Source organism: Bombyx mori, chromosome 9 (assembly GCF_030269925.1).
Source record: "Bombyx mori chromosome 9, ASM3026992v2".
NCBI classification, from domain to species: Eukaryota; Metazoa; Arthropoda; class Insecta; order Lepidoptera; family Bombycidae; genus Bombyx; species Bombyx mori.
Window position 1 is genome coordinate 6,664,319 of NC_085115.1, and position 18,926 is coordinate 6,683,244.

Sequence of the window (18,926 nt, forward strand, 5' to 3'; positions counted from 1 at the left end):
TTTTTAAATAATTACTGGTCAAAGGTCTAGTCATGCTACTAGTATGTGTTACTATAGAATATTGTAAAGTAAAACTACAATTTTTGGAAACAAAATTTAATAGTTTTTATAATATTTCAAACGATGTAAAAATGCAGATCCTCTGTTGTTTGAAAATGCCATATAGCCACTGTTTGGAGAAAAGTTTACTACTTGAATATGATTATAATTGAAGGACTGTTTGGGAAAATTTTGGTAAACATGATATGAGGGAATATGTATTAATTTTACAGCATTAGGATAGTAGGCAGAACATGCAGCTAGTATCTCTGTGGTTGAATTAAATTTTAATGATGTAATTTTTGTTGTTATATTAGATACTGTCTTCAAAGGGATAGGTTCATTTGTCATTAGGTCAGATGTTTTATAAATGTTCACTATTCCTTCTCCGCTTCCTGTAGCAATCAATCTTCCACATGCACTAGTGGTTATGCATGATGCAGTTACACATCCATTGTCATAGAATTTTTTCAGAGATTTAAATGTACATAAACTCCAAACTGTAACTATTCCTTGGTCACCAAAGCAATATAATTCACTGCTGTTACTGTTAAAAGCTGCTGATTTTATATTGGTGCTATTTTTTAACACCCTTATTAGTTCTTGAGATGCTGTATCTATCAAGTATACTTCATCAAAACAATCTGATGTTGCTAAGTATTTTCCATTTGGTGACAATTGAAAAATATGTGGCCTCTTTGAGATTTGTGGCAACTGCACAAGTTTAGCTTCAGCCTTCACTAAATCATAAATACAGTAAGAATGGTTACTTTTAGAGGCTATAAAAGCACTTTTTCCATCTGGTGTAAAATGTGCAGCAGTTATTTGCCACTTTTTTAGATTAAAACTGTGAAGTCTTTCATTTTTGTCACCTCCAATTGAATATAAAGAAACAACACCAGATTGTCCAGCTATTAATGATACACTCATTTTTGGATGGAATTCTATGCATTTAATCAAAGGACCTTCTTTACTAATATCATTGTTGATTTTGGGTAATATTTTATATTCCAAGAAATCTTTTTTTAGTTCTTTGGTTTTTTTTTTAACTATGTGTCCTACTGTTTTCATCAGTTTGTCATCATCTTCACAATCTGTATTTTTCTTTATTTCCGCCCAACTGGGTGTTCCCACGATAGTTCTATATTTTTGTTTAAGTTTTTCAGTGTACTGAACATTACTTACAGCTTGAGGTATGATATTTGCTGCAGTATATTTACCATCATCATCATCAGTCCATACTGGCTTTAAATCAATATTGTCTGATAATTCTTGATTAGGTTTCAATTTATCTATTAATTTTTGCTTCTTGGTAAAAAGTATTTGAGATAACCTGTAAATTACAATTTTAAATTTATGGATCATATCAAATGTGATATCTAATCTGTTAAAGAAAGACAACGGCAACATGTGTGAAAGTGTAGCATCCAGTTTCAGTCAAATGAGCCTTATAGATATAAAAAATGTATACTTTCACAAAGCCCTCTTTATCAAACAATGTTTTTTATTGTTACAGTCTATTCATATTATAAAAATTCTCTGTGCTTAGGAATGACAACAGAATCTCTAAAAAAAATAGTCTGTTGTAGGGAGTCCATTTTATTTGATTATCATTTGCATGGGACCTATATATGGCACCACTGCATTTCAAATGTTAGCCAAAAATAATTTGGCAACTTCAGTATGGTAATTGAGAGTTGGTTTCATTTTAGTCATGTTTTTTTTTTAAATGATTAGATGACACTTTTTTTTAAATGATTATAGTTGTATTTACTGAGGCAATGGATGTAATTAGACTTGTTTATTTATATTTGGTATAAAAGAAGTAAAAGAATAGAAAGGAAAAAGTGAAATCAACAGGAACTGTTAATAAGTTTAGTAGGTATGTAGTCAATATTCATTTTACCATGCTGAAAGTGCCACAGGAACCGACCAGACTATAATTACCATAAAAAATTCTTTTTGGAGACTTTATAAAAAATGTTCATTTTAAAATAATAAAACATCTCGAAAACCCTTATATCTAAATAGTCCGTTATGTACATTTACTCTTACTATCATGTTTACAGGTTTTGTGGTTATAATGATGTTCTTAAAATTTTACAGTAAGCTACGTTAAAAATTATATAGTTTCGTAATTGAGCGTAATCTGCACCGAACAATTCGTGAGAGTAGTTTTACAGCCTGGTCAAAAAAAACTTGCTACACACCGTGATTCTTCATCTTTGACAGGATTAATCTCGTGTTTAAAGTTTCTGGAACTACGTTTCATATTTAAGGGTGACACTATGGTCTACTTTTTACAGATCAGTAACAACGAAGTTTTTGACCAGAAAACAATTTGCGTTTTTACTTCCAAGTTTAATATTACAAATAAAAAGTGGTCACTGGTCATGCTGTGCTGTGCGCTGAATTTTTTATTTAATTTTTACATTGGTCAAATGGTCAGGCAAAAGGAACTTAGCCATACCTGCTATAAATAATCTATGTTATAGCTGTAACTCACATATCTTATATAAACAGAATCCTACTCTCTAACAGGGCTACCAGCTTTATACCCACCTCAATTGTTTAAAGCATAAAAGCAGAGGATTAACGAGAATTTGATTTTTTTCCTAATTAAATACGCAGGCCGTTTCCAATAACAGCACAAGAGCGCATTATGCGGCATAATGCTCGACTAAGCTTCAGCATAATTCGGCATTGTGCGTCACTGAGTCGCATTATGCCAATGAAGTAGGAATACTATATAGGTCTATGCATTATGCTCTGTAATTGGAAAACGGCCATAGTGACGTTAAATCAGCTCGTAAGGTAAAGATACATGTACCGAGTGAAACTTAGTCCGTCACGTAGGATATATACTTGTAGGAAATTATTATTTTATGTTAATGGTTTTGAATATGAAGAGCCATGTTAATTTGTCACATTGACGTATTTCACGTCGTGCTTATATTGTACGAAGACAAAATTAAGCCCATTATATTTATTTTGAAATTAAACAATTTATACTGATTCTAAATTAATTGCAGATTTACATTTTATTTGTTCACGTACATACTGCAACTATAGAAAAAGTATTTCATGCAATTTTAATCTACACATTTACAAAACCATAATTCTTTAGCTGAAAAACCTCGTAAAACGAGAATGTCATTTCATGTTGTGGCAGGATAATACCAGATGTCGCTTACCTGCGTTTGACTCTTGAGATCTGTTGTTTTAATTCATATTTGCTTCTCTTTTTTCCTAATACCTCTTTTCAGTTACAGAAGAAGATAGAACATAAGCGTTGGCTGTTTTTTAAGCTCCAGAGTACTATTGAGAAATGAGACTTATTCCTCGTTTATGTTCCAAAGGATACTTTCGATAATAAATTTGTGAACAGTGAGTGAACAGTGAAGTCACTGAACACGGTCATTGAACAACAGTAAACTATAAACTACGATTTACGAATCACTTCATTCGGTCGTTTTTCAGTGTTCCACTAAACTTATGTTATGCTGAAATTTTAAATAGCAGCCTTTCATTTGTTTTTTTCACAAGCCAACTTTAAATACTTTACAAAACGCGAAAATGGAAATGGTGTGTTTGATTTGATGGTGAAGTGAAGCTGACATTTAATTCAATGACCTTTTAAACAGACCGAAAGTGTATCAATATTCAATACAATATGTTGTGTAGCCTGTTCCAACACCGAAATTGTATACAATAAAAAGTAGCTGCTACTGTTTTCTACTAATCTCATTCATAAACAATGGGGTTGAAAAGGGCTCCGCCATAAAACTATCAGTGGGTCGTTAGTCCGTCATAAAACCATAAAATAAAATTCATGACATCGGTGCAAAAAAAGGTGTTAGTCGACGATGGTGGATCGGCCTCAAAGTGATAGGAGGCTGTCGAGATATGATCGAGGGATTCAGAGCTATGCTGCTAACAGTTCAATTTGGGCAGCTGGAAGACCACGTTGTGGTGCACTCAGCTAATGAGTACCAAAGTGTGGCATCGTGTAATGTATGTTCGCGATGTCGGGCAAGCCCGCGAATGTGGGCGCGTCGCGAGCGGGCGTGGCGGGTGCGCCGCGCGTGCTGGTGTACGTGGCGGAGCAGCGCCAGCTAGAGCCCGGCACCGCACCGCCCGACCTGGACACCCTTCGACACTCGCCACTGGAATCCCTATACCTGCCTGATAATTTGCAGCCGCAGCTGCGATCATCTTTTTATCGTACACAATCAGAAGGAGTTGAACAAAGATCGCACCAGAACCAATTGTTTTACAAGAATTTTAATGACAGTGATGATAAAATTGACAGTTTAGGGTCTATTGAAAATATAACTCAGTTGCCAGATTTATATCCTGTATCACAGCAGTATGTCAAAGATTCCTGTATTAAAGTAGAAGAAACAAAAAGTGAAGGGTCTAGTGGAAGCAACTATCGGCAGGAGGACTGTGCTGGTCCACTTAGTTCAGATTTGGGTTGTGTAGAAACATTCAGTGCTCGATTACCTGTAGGAACTGTAGACACCGCTACTCAATTGAGATGTGTCATTCCGGGAAGTTCCAATGGTACTATGCCCCATATGCAACAAATGGCCATTCATCATGGGCAAAATCAGTTTTGTGAAAGTGTGACAGTACAAAGTGGTGAAGTAGCCAACTGTAGTGAGCAAGAATTATCAATTGGAAAGAGTTATGTGAACTACCAATTTTTAGAACAGAGTGTCTCTCATCAGTCAATAGTAAATCAAAGTATAAGTATCTTAAACCAGCAAGTTGGGGTTAACAATGGAATTGCTAATGAAGTAGATAGCAGTAGCAGTCCACAACTGGTTCGGACTGCTGATGGTGTTGTGTTAGCAGTACTTCCTGCACCTGTTGTACCATCTCTTGATTCTTTAGAAAACAACTCAAGGAATCAACAAAGTGAACATTCACTTTCTATAACAGTGCCGTTAGGGTGGAGGAGAATAGTCAATGGTGCGTCAGTGTTGTATATTAGGTGAGTGGGCATTCAATCTTTTTAAGATAATATACATTTAAAAAATATATCATACTACTGAACAAGTACCAAATTTTATATATTTTTAAACTATGAGATAAGTTGTAAGCAGTAAAGTTAAAAATGGCATAAGATATAGTATAATAATGCATATAGAATACAAGAAACAAGATTAAACATATATATAAATGATGATGATAACTGTATGGACAATGTGCTAAATTCAATTGTTAATTCACTACATTTCCATCTAGTAAATCAGTTGAAACTTTTGGCCTTCTTGGTGGTAAGTGGTTAATGCTACTTATCTTAAACAGTTCTTATTCTTATTGTCACCTTGATTGTGCTATCAAACTTGTGTTAAAGCTTATTTTGTGTTCATACAATTATTTTTGAAAGTACATATCCATCACTAACATTATTTATACCTAACATCCTTTATATTAAATACATTAACAACATATAATAGATTGAAATGAAATATTTGTTAATAAAGTTTATTAGGGTACATAGATCACAATCCACATTTATATATAGCAGTCATTAGAAATAGCAGTGCTACAATCTAAAATCTATCTTGAGTAATGAGGTTTAAATGGTAAAAAAAATGTTAAATTATGTACAAACACACTTTTTTATTTATGTCCATTGCAAAAGGAACAAAAATAGACTTAAAAATGAAACCAGTGATAAAAAGTTTTCTGCCACGCACAGTAAATCTCTGGAATTCGTTGCCATCAGCAGTCTTCCCCAACAACTGCGACATTGGGTTATACAAGAAAAGAGCATATTCTTACCTGAAGGGTAGGCAACGCACTGGCGTAAATGCTGGTGACCTGGGCGGCGGTGAATCACTTACCATCAGGTGACCCGTCTTGCTTGTTTGCCTCTCGTTGTTATAAAAAAAAAAAGACAACACATCATGAATGTTTTAGTTTTAGATTGGCTAGGTGTAGGTATTTTATTTAATAATTTATAAATACCGATTATGCCACCAAGTTTGGATTTACCCCACTTGAATTAAAACTAGAAACATGCATTTAGGGACTAGAATACTGCTTTTAGAGATACCTTTGCCAAATTTCTTCAACAAATTGACATGAATCAATTTATTTTTCCCTTTTCTTAAGCTTTTAAATTTTCACATAGGTTATTTTCAACTTTTCATTGAGGGTGGTGACTTAACTGTGCCCCTTGAATTACTGATGTCCACGAGCTACATCAACACTTACCATCTAGTGGGTCATAAGATGTCTGCTTTTTTACTTGGACAGAAGAGAGTCATTTAAAGTTTGTTGGTATAAAAAACAATTTCTCAAAGAATATGTTTAGCTATTATACTTTTATCACGGAAATATTTATAGGGTACTTAGTGTAAAAATTGTAAAGAGGGTTTTTTATTTGTTGGTTAACAACTTTTGTGATGGGATTTTAATTAGAAATTAGGTTTGGACTAGTGAATTATAAGCTTACTCCTTGACAAAACCAAGCATTTCTCTAAGAGAGCTATTGAATAGTGTTTCATTATTATTTTTATTTCAAATTTCATTCGGCCTTGAAATACAGGGTTTGTTCGTTTAAAATAACTAGTTATAAAAGGAGGAAGGATGAAACTTGTATAATTTGAAAGATACCCTGTCATGGTTCAAAATCATACATGTCGTTAAGGTGGTTAAATAGAGTAACATTTGCTGACATGATTTTTTTAAGTGTCTAATTTGATTTAGGACATAAAGGCCATATACTTATATCTTTATATACCTTAAGACAATCCGGTGTACTTGTATCAACTGATATTGGCTATGCTGGTATTCATATAATGCAGGCAGTTACCAATTTTTCAAATTAAGTAAGTACATAAGAGATTTTCGCGACCGACTTTCATAATAAAGAAATAACATCCTGTAAGGAAAATGAACCCGGGAAAATTCGTAAATTTGCGTAATAATTAGTGGTAGGGCATTTCGTAAGTACGCACTAACCTGCAAGTGCCTGCCATCCCGCCTATTTCTGCCGTGAAACATTCCAGTCCGAAGAGATTGGGACAGCCGATATGCAGTAAGACAGTTGAGATTTCAACCTCATGTCTTAAGGAAGGTGCCGCTACTTACCTACTTGGTGATGTCAACGGGCTCTGGTTGGTAACCACTCAATATCGGATGGGCTGTGACCTTGTTCATCCAAAAATGCAAAAAAATTATATTTGGATCATGCCAATAATTTGCCATAAGTAAATATTGTTACTAGGAAGATACGTTTTTTTCTCGTCTCCCTCACGACAATATAAAAGTTTGATCACCCATTTAAGAATCATATCTGGATAGAATGGGTAAGTCTTGATAACTGCTCCACAAAAATATGATTATTCATTGATATCTAAACCCCCTACGAAAGAAACCATCACTGAATACGGATAATGCGCATTTAATTTTACCATCTTCATTTTAAATTATCGGTTCAATAATAAATACCAGTGCTCTTATAAGCAGAAAGTCTGCGGTTACCTTTTTAAATAAGCGACATGGTTGTGAGTGCCACATTCATTTCTCAACATAAAATAGTTCTATTTCGAGTGAGATTCCTTTGGGTTCCTTCGTTTACTCGTTACTTCATTCATCTTAACACTGAAAGGATTGCAGGCATAGGTTTAAAGTTATTCATATACGTAATGTATGTACACAGCAAATTAACAAAAAGGAAAGGTTCGAGAACACTTATAAATGAGTTTCGTAATACGATCAGGAGCAAATTACGCTTGAGAAATCTTTATCTATTGGGACAAAAAATTCAAATTTTAAAATAAATAATTTCGTTTTCTTATACCATAAATTGCAAATTTGTTTTTCGAAGTTAGCAAAGGAAAACGTGGACCGTCAATGAAATTTTGGAATTTTATATGTAATTTCATGTTTTCATAATACTACCTTGTAAGTATTTCCCTATACACTTATAATCATTAAAATACCTAATGTATATTGAATGATCGGCTTGTATCGTGTGCTAACGCTAAATCAATCGGATGCAAGTGGACAAACCAGTCCGACAGCTGTGCAAGACGATGGGATTGCTATAAGTATGTATTAAATGAAAACTCATCGCCTTTAAAGTGCGCTTTGATTAAACTACGTAATTCAAATTAGACGCGAAAAATAGAGCAAGATTAGATTTCAAAGTTATTAGACGGTGTTTTTGCAAGTATTTTACTAATTCGCAAAAATCGGTTTGTAAAGAATTCATAAGTATACAAATATATTCATTTAGTGGCTGCAATAAACTGAAAGCTAAATTTAAATGTACTTATGCGAAAGTCTTTAGTCTTAGAATTTTAGTTCTAAGACTAAAGACAAAAACGTTCATTTCAAAGGACGCTTTGTCAGTAGTTTTTATTGGTAATTGTTGAATTTAACATAAATAATTTTAATAAATCACTAGTCCTTCCAATTTAATATAAATCTGTGTTTACATTTACAAAATCTAAATTACTAATCCCAATTATATTAACGTTACTATGGTCATAACATGACTTGCGCTAACATGTATTTAGTTCGTTTAGAAAAAACTAACAATGACCGCGGTGCTTAAGAAAATTGTTTTGTTAATTCTTATTTTTGAAAGTCGCAATACGACTACGTGCACGGATTTCACTGGCCTCCTTTGTTCTGATTGCACAATACTGCGCTCAGTCTTCTTCGACATCCATATGGTTCGTCTGAATTATTTCGAAACATGATGGGCGTCACTAGGTGCTCTCATTGGATTTACGATTCGTTCCAACTTTCTTTTGGTTCCCTATTATGATATATTCTCTCGTGTTAAAGAAACAGAATGAATAATAAATAGAAACGATTTATTTATTTATTTAGATGTTGAACTAATTAGGTCTTATTTTCTTGTAATAGTTATTGTTTATGTAACATTTACTTTTGTCACTGGTTTTTGTATTAGGCTTACGTTCAGTTTCATAGACAACGTTTCTGCACATATTTTGAGATTTTATCTTCAATATGTTGAGAAGTTTTATTTTAAGGAACAATGTTAAAAAATAATATTAAAATAGCAATGAAATTTTGGAATTTTATATGTAATTTCATGTTTTCATAATACTACCTTGTAAGTATTTCCCTATACACTTATAATCATTAAAATACCTAATGTATATTGAATGATCGGCTTGTATCGTGTGCTAACGCTAAATCAATCGGATGCAAGTGGACAAACCAGTCCGACAGCTGTGCAAGACGATGGGATTGCTATAAGTATGTATTAAATGAAAACTCATCGCCTTTAAAGTGCGCTTTGATTAAACTACGTAATTCAAATTAGACGCGAAAAATAGAGCAAGATTAGATTTCAAAGTTATTAGACGGTGTTTTTGCAAGTATTTTACTAATTCGCAAAAATCGGTTTGTAAAGAATTCATAAGTATACAAATATATTCATTTAGTGGCTGCAATAAACTGAAAGCTAAATTTAAATGTACTTATGCGAAAGTCTTTAGTCTTAGAATTTTAGTTCTAAGACTAAAGACAAAAACGTTCATTTCAAAGGACGCTTTGTCAGTAGTTTTTATTGGTAATTGTTGAATTTAACATAAATAATTTTAATAAATCACTAGTCCTTCCAATTTAATATAAATCTGTGTTTACATTTACAAAATCTAAATTACTAATCCCAATTATATTAACGTTACTATGGTCATAACATGACTTGCGCTAACATGTATTTAGTTCGTTTAGAAAAAACTAACAATGACCGCGGTGCTTAAGAAAATTGTTTTGTTAATTCTTATTTTTGAAAGTCGCAATACGACTACGTGCACGGATTTCACTGGCCTCCTTTGTTCTGATTGCACAATACTGCGCTCAGTCTTCTTCGACATCCATATGGTTCGTCTGAATTATTTCGAAACATGATGGGCGTCACTAGGTGCTCTCATTGGATTTACGATTCGTTCCAACTTTCTTTTGGTTCCCTATTATGATATATTCTCTCGTGTTAAAGAAACAGAATGAATAATAAATAGAAACGATTTATTTATTTATTTAGATGTTGAACTAATTAGGTCTTATTTTCTTGTAATAGTTATTGTTTATGTAACATTTACTTTTGTCACTGGTTTTTGTATTAGGCTTACGTTCAGTTTCATAGACAACGTTTCTGCACATATTTTGAGATTTTATCTTCAATATGTTGAGAAGTTTTATTTTAAGGAACAATGTTAAAAAATAATATTAAAATAGCAACATCAGAACACTAGATATATTTTGTTTAGGACATAACGTTGCAATTGTTGTGGACACGTGAAATATTTATACATTATGCGGTTACCGAAGGTTATAGGCATTAACTACGCAAATACAGCCGCTTTGAGACATGAGGTCAATTGCATTTGCGGTACCGGCTATCCTACTTTTCAAATCTGAACGCATGACTTCACGTCAGAACCGATTCGGATGGTCGATACCTATTCGTTTACTTTTTAAAGAAAGCGAATCTCGGAATAATATTCGTTGATAATTAAATTCATTTCAAAAAACACTACAACTATTTTCAGGGATCAATTTTAACTGTGCTGGTCACTGTTCCTACTGTATACAGTTTTCGATGTTAACATTTTGTACATTCTAATTATTTGTAATTGTAATTGTAATTAATCTTAGTAATTTATCAATGATTTACATAAACTAAAAAGATGTAAATCATGACTTAACATGTTTTAACAAAAATAGTATTTTCATTGGGTTGTATTTCATTCAAACATAGGTAGTCTTTCTAATTATTATTTTTAATTAGAATTAATCAAGATAACAAACACTTAAACATTAACATTTTCAACTTTTTAATCAGAATACATAATCATGTTATTCATCATTCCCATATGGACATATCAATTTAAAAAAAAAGCTCGAATATTTATGCTTGTAGGATTCACAAATTTTTTTCATTTTATTATATTTCAGGATATCATTCTCTAATTGCATATTGAAGGCATAATAATATTTCACACATGAATACTTTCATACGTGAATACATTAAAAATTATTATAATGCTTACTTGCTAGCACACTGCCTAGGCCTAGACTGTTTAAAAGACCTACTTAATGCTTTTTATTCATTATATATTTTATCAGAAGATACGACTTATACTACTAATATAATATATTATATACTAATATAATAGGTATTATTGCTAATAAAATATACTATCAATATTTCACTAAGTTGAATGTTCTTTTTAAACATTCTTTAAACAAATGATTGTTTTATTTCTACATTTATTACAGCTAAGTTAGTGCTAATGTTTGGGAGAGTTTAAAAATAAGACTTATTCGTAAATACTAATGCGATAAAACGGAGCAATAGTAAATAATTTTTATAGGCTTTTTAGAAGGCTTAGTTGTTATTGAAACACTTTAAGATTTACTCTCGTATTTATTTCACTTTCCTTGTTTCCTTAACAACACGCAACTATTTTTTTATTTATGGTATTGTCAAAATCTTTTTAAAAAAGGTGAAAAGCATCCAAAAACGAACAAACAAGGGTTTCTTAGGTTCTCATCGGAAACCGAACCCTCACAATATCGGCATATCTGTCTTTGCGCGACCGTCCTGTGGGAGGCCGTACGTCATAGCCATTTTATACTAGAGATTACACGCACCGTGACTATAAATGATTTTAGAGTATTCTGTAAATTGCGACAAAATGGAGTATAAAAAATGCTTAAGAGAGAATGAAAAAAAGAGAGAGAAAAGCATGTGGGATTCTGTTAATTGTGCATGCAGTATTAAAAAAATACATATTGGTCTATCTAATTTCGAACTTTGTCGAATATATGTTTGCTTTAACGCAACGATAAGTATATGTTAATGTGACATAAAATCATATATTTTTCAATGTGGCATCACAGATTCATAATTAAATTGTAAAAAAAAGTAACGTAAAACTTTCTAATAGCCAGTAAGCAAACTTACAGTTTTCGCTTGTGGCGGATGCCGCTACATTCACAATAATGTATAAATTAATAATAAATTAAAGTATTGTATAGGTACTGTCACTATTCTAAATAACAATTCTTTTTCGCAATAGTACAATAATAAATTATAATAAAATATGTTCCTTACCTGTGAATGCCGACAGTCAGTAAATTTTTACAATGCCCCTAACATGAGATTTACGACTTTGTTATACCCATTTACCACCCACTAATAAAAAAATGGCTATTGTATTTTACTTAACTTAAACCGAATTTAACTTTTCTCTACATTGAAATGATTTACAAGCATGAACTTCTGTTCAAAATAGGTATTGCATGTAATAATAATTTACAATGACCCATATTGCATCACAAATCTAGAAATTACAGGAAAATACATTTTAACTCGCGTCCGTTAAGTCTAATTTAACAATTATTTCTTATAATGGAATAAAATTTATCTGCTAAGTTTTGAAGAATTTGTATTTAAAATACCATAGACTTTATTTGACCGCAATATTACTGTCAGTATATAATACAAAAGTATGTCAGTCTATTTTTAAAGTTACAAAAGGTTACTTTCAAATGCCAAATCGTACCCATATTGACCTCCACAATAGACTCGACACGGAAATAATACGGATTACGTAAGCCAAGTCGAACATTTTTTATTACTCTATTAAATGAGGCACACCGTCGTCACTGGGTGGAAACGTCTCAAGCAAATCACAAATAAATTATGTTAAGATTTTTTACATTTTGCTTTATGTTACATTTTTATTGTCTGTTTTAGATATAAGATAAAGCTGTTGAGTGGTATATTTTATATAATTTTAATCATATTCGTTGGTATTTGGCAGATTGCAACCCGATGGGTTAAACCGTATTAAAATTTACAATACTATTAAGACCTATGCCATTATCATATCTACGAGGTCCAGTAATCGCGTAACATTAGGTAGGCCGGGGATTCTCTGCCTATATAAACTATATAAAGCAATTATTATTTTTTCACTTATGACCATAGGTAACAAAACTTATGCTGATTATTTATATAACTGAATGATAAATTCCAATCAATTCCCATTTAATATCAACCCAAGAAAATAGTTTTTGTACAACTCTGGACTAATTCTGTCATTGCCATCTTCTATTTTTTTTATTTTCTCGTCACCACACCTTACCTCCTTTTTTTAGTAAATACAGAATGCAAGTGCAACGACATCTAATCAAAAATGTTTATGATAATATAAAACTAAAATAAAATTCTCTTCTTATCGATTTGATAACAACGATCTTAAATCGTAAACTTTACTGTGTTTCGTTGCATGAAGTACATATATTGATAACAAACTAGTGGTCCCCCAGTAGTCGGAATTCGACTATAATTAATATTAAAAGTTTGTACACTATTGTGATTCTATTGTCAAAGACCACTATCTATTCACAGATTTCGCCAAGACTACACTTCACACAAATACCTTTTAATACTTACTATATTAATGCTTTTGACTACAGATTATAAGCAATAAGAAAAGTTTGACAATAAACAAATAGTATGCATGCGTGTGTGTGTCAAATAGTTTTTGCTTCACGTATTAATATATAGATTAAACAAACTTGATGTGACATAAAGTAAACACTGTAACTGAATAGATTACATTAAGTTCTAAATAGTTTACCGGATGCACATGCCTCACATGGACTGCAGATTACCCAACGAAATGAAACGTCGCGTCGGTTTGAATCGTTCCCACTCGAACAAAAAAAAATGTGAAACCCTGCTTGACAAGTTTATAATTTAAGTATAAGATTAATATGTCTTCAAGATCAACGCGCGGAAATAAATTGTATCGTCATTTATGTATGTAGGAGAATAAATCAATTGTTTATAAATAACGAAAAATGAATAGACCTTGATTTCGAATTAGCTAAAACTTGTTTATGTCGTAAAACAATTATTACAGATGTAGCTATTTGAATACAGTAATTCAATATTTTTACTAGACCAGTAAGTTAGTTTTCTTAATTTTTGTGAGTGAGTTTTATCAAGACAAGTTCAAAAATGTATCTGAGTTCCCATTGATAATTTTTGTCAACAAAAATCCTTTGGTCTTTTCGTCCGTAATAGATAAACGAGTAATAATACCCGCTTATTCCATATTTCTTCTTAAACCATAATATGATTATTTTACATAATAGTGATTAAAAAACCTTACGCTTGCTTTCCACATTTGCGCTACGCAGTTAATTTACAGAAATTTACATAAATCACAAAAACATTAAAATTAATATGCTTGTTTGGAGCAATGAAGAAATTACCGATCCTACGTTCAGTTATTTTACTTTTATCACGAACCTTTAAAAACGATATAATTTCTTATTCTTAATTATTATATTGTGTATTTTAAAGTACAAAATCAATATTAAAACTCGAATGTTTCATTCTGTCAAATTTGTAAAAATCAAGATTTTAAACAATTTCACAATTCTCAATAATATATCAGTAGGTATGTTACCAATACAATATTGACTAATCTCTGAAGGTAACGACTTGCGCGTAGTTCGCATGCCAGTGTCTCACTTCGGCCATTCACCTGCTTCTATTTCAAGTTATCATAAATCCTTGTTACATGGGATTCTAGTTATTTTTCTGATTGTTAGCTGGATGATACAGTCGATCCTGTATTGGATAATAATAGTTTTAGTAATTATCATTATGTTGGCCTTAATGTATTGGAAAATACGTAATCATAATCAAAATGCTCTCAATGAAGAATATGTCATATTTGTACACAATTAATCTAATTTTCAAAAATGACATAATTTAATTACTAAGCACTTGCATAGATACCAAAATCCCTAAGCAAACGGTATAGCTACTAGCGTCCTTTGTGGATTGACCCCGACCCATATTAAGCTCATTCCCCTTGCATGAATAAATAAAAACTCAATTTGTGGTTCACGTATTTAACAGAAGCGTTTCAATTTAAACATTTCGTATTGTAATGCATTCTACTTTTGAGATAATTTCTAAAACGTTTAAATCTGTGTCACATTAATTTACTGAACTGCCTATGATATTTGTTTTTACATTAAATGTCAGATGGGTAAATGTGATACGTTTTTTAAATCATAATGTGCGTCACGCTATTTTTTTAAAATATGTATCTATTTACCAGTTTGCTTTGTTTTCAACATTTTAACGTTACATATTAAGTCTTCCTCTTCTTAAAGTTTTTTTTGTCTTGATTCAAGAATCCTAAATATTAATGTAAACTAAAACTATAAAAATGAGTGTGCTCATAACAAAGAAATGCTATGCACGAAATGTCTAAACAGCACTTTCTTGCAAAATTATCTTCTTGGAGTTACCTCAAATGAAAAGTCCATTGGAATAACATATGTACCGTCATTTCTTATCCATATTTAGATGTCTACAAGGAGACGGTTTTTGCAATCTAGTGCAACTTAGAAGAAGTTAAAACGAAGAATAAAAAACTGGAACGTAAAATCCGTGAGAAATTTATTGAAGGTTGAAGCAAATAAAAAAGATACATATGTGGTCAATTGTTTTACTGCACAACGATTTTTTTAATTACAGTGTCTAATGTCTGTTTAGTTAAATTATAAAATATTATTATTCCAAATATTATTTAAAAGCGCTAAATGATCTAAATATGGTATTGCAACCTAGGCTACTAGTGTTTTATTTAATTACTCTAAAGAACATGTATCTTTCACATTTCCAGCTGAAAAATACCCGGTCCCGTTGCTTTCTATCGTGACGTCACTACGTAGTCAATAATTTTTTGATACTTTGGTTTTGACTTAAAAAAGTAAAAAAAAACGACTTCAATGGTAAAAAACATAACAGCATATATTTTACAGCTATTATTATTAAAAAAAAAAACTGTGGAATCAATTGTGATGGAATTGGTATGGAACGAATTTTAAAAGGATACCTCTAAACATAGAAATGTGAAATTAAATTGGAAACATCATTGAAGAACAAAATCTCAAAGTGCAATTCTAGAAACAATATTGAGTTTACAATGACAACAACCTGACAGAATAATTTCTGTTAATAATACAGACAGAAAAATTTATACGATTATTCGTCACTATTGCCTTTTTGGTTAACAACGGTAAGGCAGGGATAGATTATTAACAAATGGTTTTATACGACTTTACTAAAAATTAAATAGTTCATTTATAACTACATATTTATAACTATAGATTTAGGTAATATAAACTAACGGTGCTCAATAGTCGCTGACAGCATAACATTTTTCCAAATGTAATTGGTGTCTCAAAGTAGACGTTAAATGATTTCGCACTCCAATGAAATTAAATAAAGAGGACGAAATATGTGATAATTCATTGCTTTCTAACAAAATTTCACGAAGCAGCTAGTTGTACTGATGACCTTTAGTAAAAGATAAGCTCTTAGGGCTTAAGACCAGAATCTTTGGGTATTTTTTTAAAATCTGTAAATGAAAAAGGTTTTTTGCTGTATAATTATTACAAAAATAATATAACGGAACAACAAAATCATGAAACCGTGAATTTGAATCCCATTTTATATTATTCGACCCCTGCAAGCTTACTGGACTTTTACTGAGTCATATAGGGAAACCCTTTCGTGACTCAACTCGTTATCCGAAAGAGGCATCGAAACGACACTCGCCCCGTTTGTTGATGTTGATATTATAAAATATGTATGTGTGTGTGTGTGTGTGTGTGTATGTATGTATATGTATCTGTATGCTAATGTTAATTTCCATTACGATACAGGAATAAATTTAAATTATTCAAAAACTATAGATCGATTTGATTAGCGAAACAAAAAACAATCGAATAATTTTATAAGCCCGAATATATACGATTTTCATTTATGGTTGCGTTAAATGTTAGCTAAGATATAACATAAAGTTAATAATGTCACGGGAATGTAGATATTTCGAGCTAGAAAATATTCCATTTAATTAAAAATCGACAGTCATCATCATAACCCAAAAAACTGTTAAAGTTCTAAAACTCTGTGCAATACAAAATGTCGTCGTGATACGTATGATAAACATCTTTGGCTTTGTGCCAAATATTTAACTCACTCGTTGTTCATATACCAGAGATATATTATAAATATAGCAAATTGAAACATATCGTACCAGATGTTCTCTTAGCTTAAACGAAAAGATGAAATAACGGCCTCCTGATGTTAAGCCTTACGGAAGCCTGTGAAGGTATCCCAAAGAGATTTCTGTTTCAAGTCTTCAGTATTTTATCCTCTTTGATTATTTTTAAAAACAGTCATTCAAGAATATTTTGTCAATCAAATCAAATATTTTGTTATCTACAATTGATTTTGATTAAACAATAAAATTCAACTGAATACAAGTGTCGAAATATCCTTAATAGAATCGACTAAAGAACCATTGAATGCGTAGAGAAAGAGTAAATTTATATTTAAATAATGTTAAATTATATTTTTATAGTTTTTAAATATAGTATATTATATACAATACTATATATACAATTTATAGAAATAATATATTACCAATTCTCAATTTAATTATTATTCAAAAATTGTGAACATCGTTAAGACTATCTCATCACAAGAACCATAAACTGGTATTTAAATACTTCAACTGTTTGTTAAAAACATATCTAAACTCGTCAACGAGGATAAATTAAATGCGATGTCGATTAGTCACGAGTATTTTTCAAGGCTACGAATGATAGACTGCATAGTAACTTGTGTGGCTTGTTTTCCAAGAACTCACTGTGTGACACATCTCTGATGGAATATTATCTCGAATTGGTCCGATCAGTGTTCATTGTGGTCTGTGTCTAAATGTGGTCTTTGTAAAACGATTTATTGAATTCATCCTTTCTTGATATTATGATGATGAGATGGCAGAGTCGAGCTCTTGTTAGAGACTTAGTTTTAAGATAACGTAAATTACATACTTTGATTTAACTGAAACTAAAACGGCACCGGTTGTAAATAGAATGGTTTCAATAGACACATTTTTTTTACATTTTGACAAACATTGAACAAAATGTGTTTGTGTGTTTATACGTAATTAATTCGGTTGAAACTGTCTACTTGATTCCGGTATGCCAAATTCAGTGTAAAGTTTTCCGTAAGAGTAACATAAATCGTCTTTTCGCTTTAAAAGTGTACAAATTCCAAAAATATTCTAAATTGAGTTAATATGCGGAATCATTTGGTATCATCAGTTTTTTTCTCATAAATACTCTCAAAAGAGTGTAGTTTAGTTTAATTTTTTGATGTGAAACATCTATAGCCGCACGTAAAACCGATTTCTGGCGTGGCGACGCATGCTGTGGCGACGCGTCGCCACGCTATATGATGGTATACAATCTTTAAGCAGTAGTGTGTACGGTGTGGCGACGCGTCGCCATGCGCAATCGACTGTGCGATTCTCTCCCACTCGATCCGGCGTTAAGCCATCTCTCTCGCTACACTGAGCTCGGATACCTATAATGTATTATACTCCGTAGTGTATACAGTGTTGTTTTTTGTTTTTACTACAGTACACATGACCTGTGTTTTACTTGAAAACAAATAATTTTTTCGTAATATTTTATTTTATCATTATGACATATTTCGTTCCTATCACAATCTGTTCTTTTCTGCATATTACTTTTACAAAATAATGTCGATGTTTCACATCTGCCAGGCGTCCCGTGACGGTTCACATTTTTTTTTTTAGTTTGCCTGTGTTTTGACTACTATTAACAAAATTAATACATAATTTTATCTTACTTTAAAAGACAGATAATGTAACTGGTAAAAAATAAGTTTTGGAAAGATGATTAATATTAAAAATATCATGTTTTAAACCTTTAAAACACTCTCCTGTAAAATTAGTAACTTTTGAGAT

General features: G+C 31.7%; 2 protein-coding genes and 1 long non-coding RNA gene across 7 annotated transcripts in view; 1 reads left to right on the plus strand and 2 right to left on the minus strand.

Annotated features, from left to right (window-relative positions):
* Window positions 1-80: 80 nt before the first annotated feature.
* LOC101740273 (U3 small nucleolar RNA-associated protein 18 homolog) lies at window positions 81-2,506 on the minus strand. The gene is made up of 2 exons (XM_004925147.4): window positions 2,250-2,506; window positions 81-1,372 (listed from the first exon to the last, which is right to left on the minus strand). The coding sequence occupies exons 1-2, from the start codon at window positions 2,309-2,311 to the stop codon at window positions 97-99; spliced, it is 1,338 nt and encodes a 445-aa protein (XP_004925204.1). The 5' UTR covers window positions 2,312-2,506; the 3' UTR covers window positions 81-96.
* A 734-nt stretch (window positions 2,507-3,240) lies between these two features.
* LOC101745326 (uncharacterized) overlaps window positions 3,241-18,926 on the plus strand; it is a 50,159-nt gene continuing 34,473 nt past the window's right edge. For all 5 annotated transcript variants that reach the window (XM_038013097.2, XM_038013096.2, XM_062670069.1 and 2 more), the window contains exon 1: window positions 3,241-5,038. In XM_038013097.2, the coding sequence (XP_037869025.2) occupies window positions 4,056-5,038 (983 nt within the window). In that variant the 5' untranslated portion in view covers window positions 3,241-4,055. The remainder of the gene's footprint in view (window positions 5,039-18,926) is intronic.
* Window positions 7,447-12,973, minus strand: LOC134199422 (uncharacterized). Its single transcript, XR_009973912.1, has 2 exons — window positions 12,161-12,973; window positions 7,447-7,662 (listed from the first exon to the last, which is right to left on the minus strand). It is a non-coding gene; the product is annotated as an uncharacterized LOC134199422 (long non-coding RNA).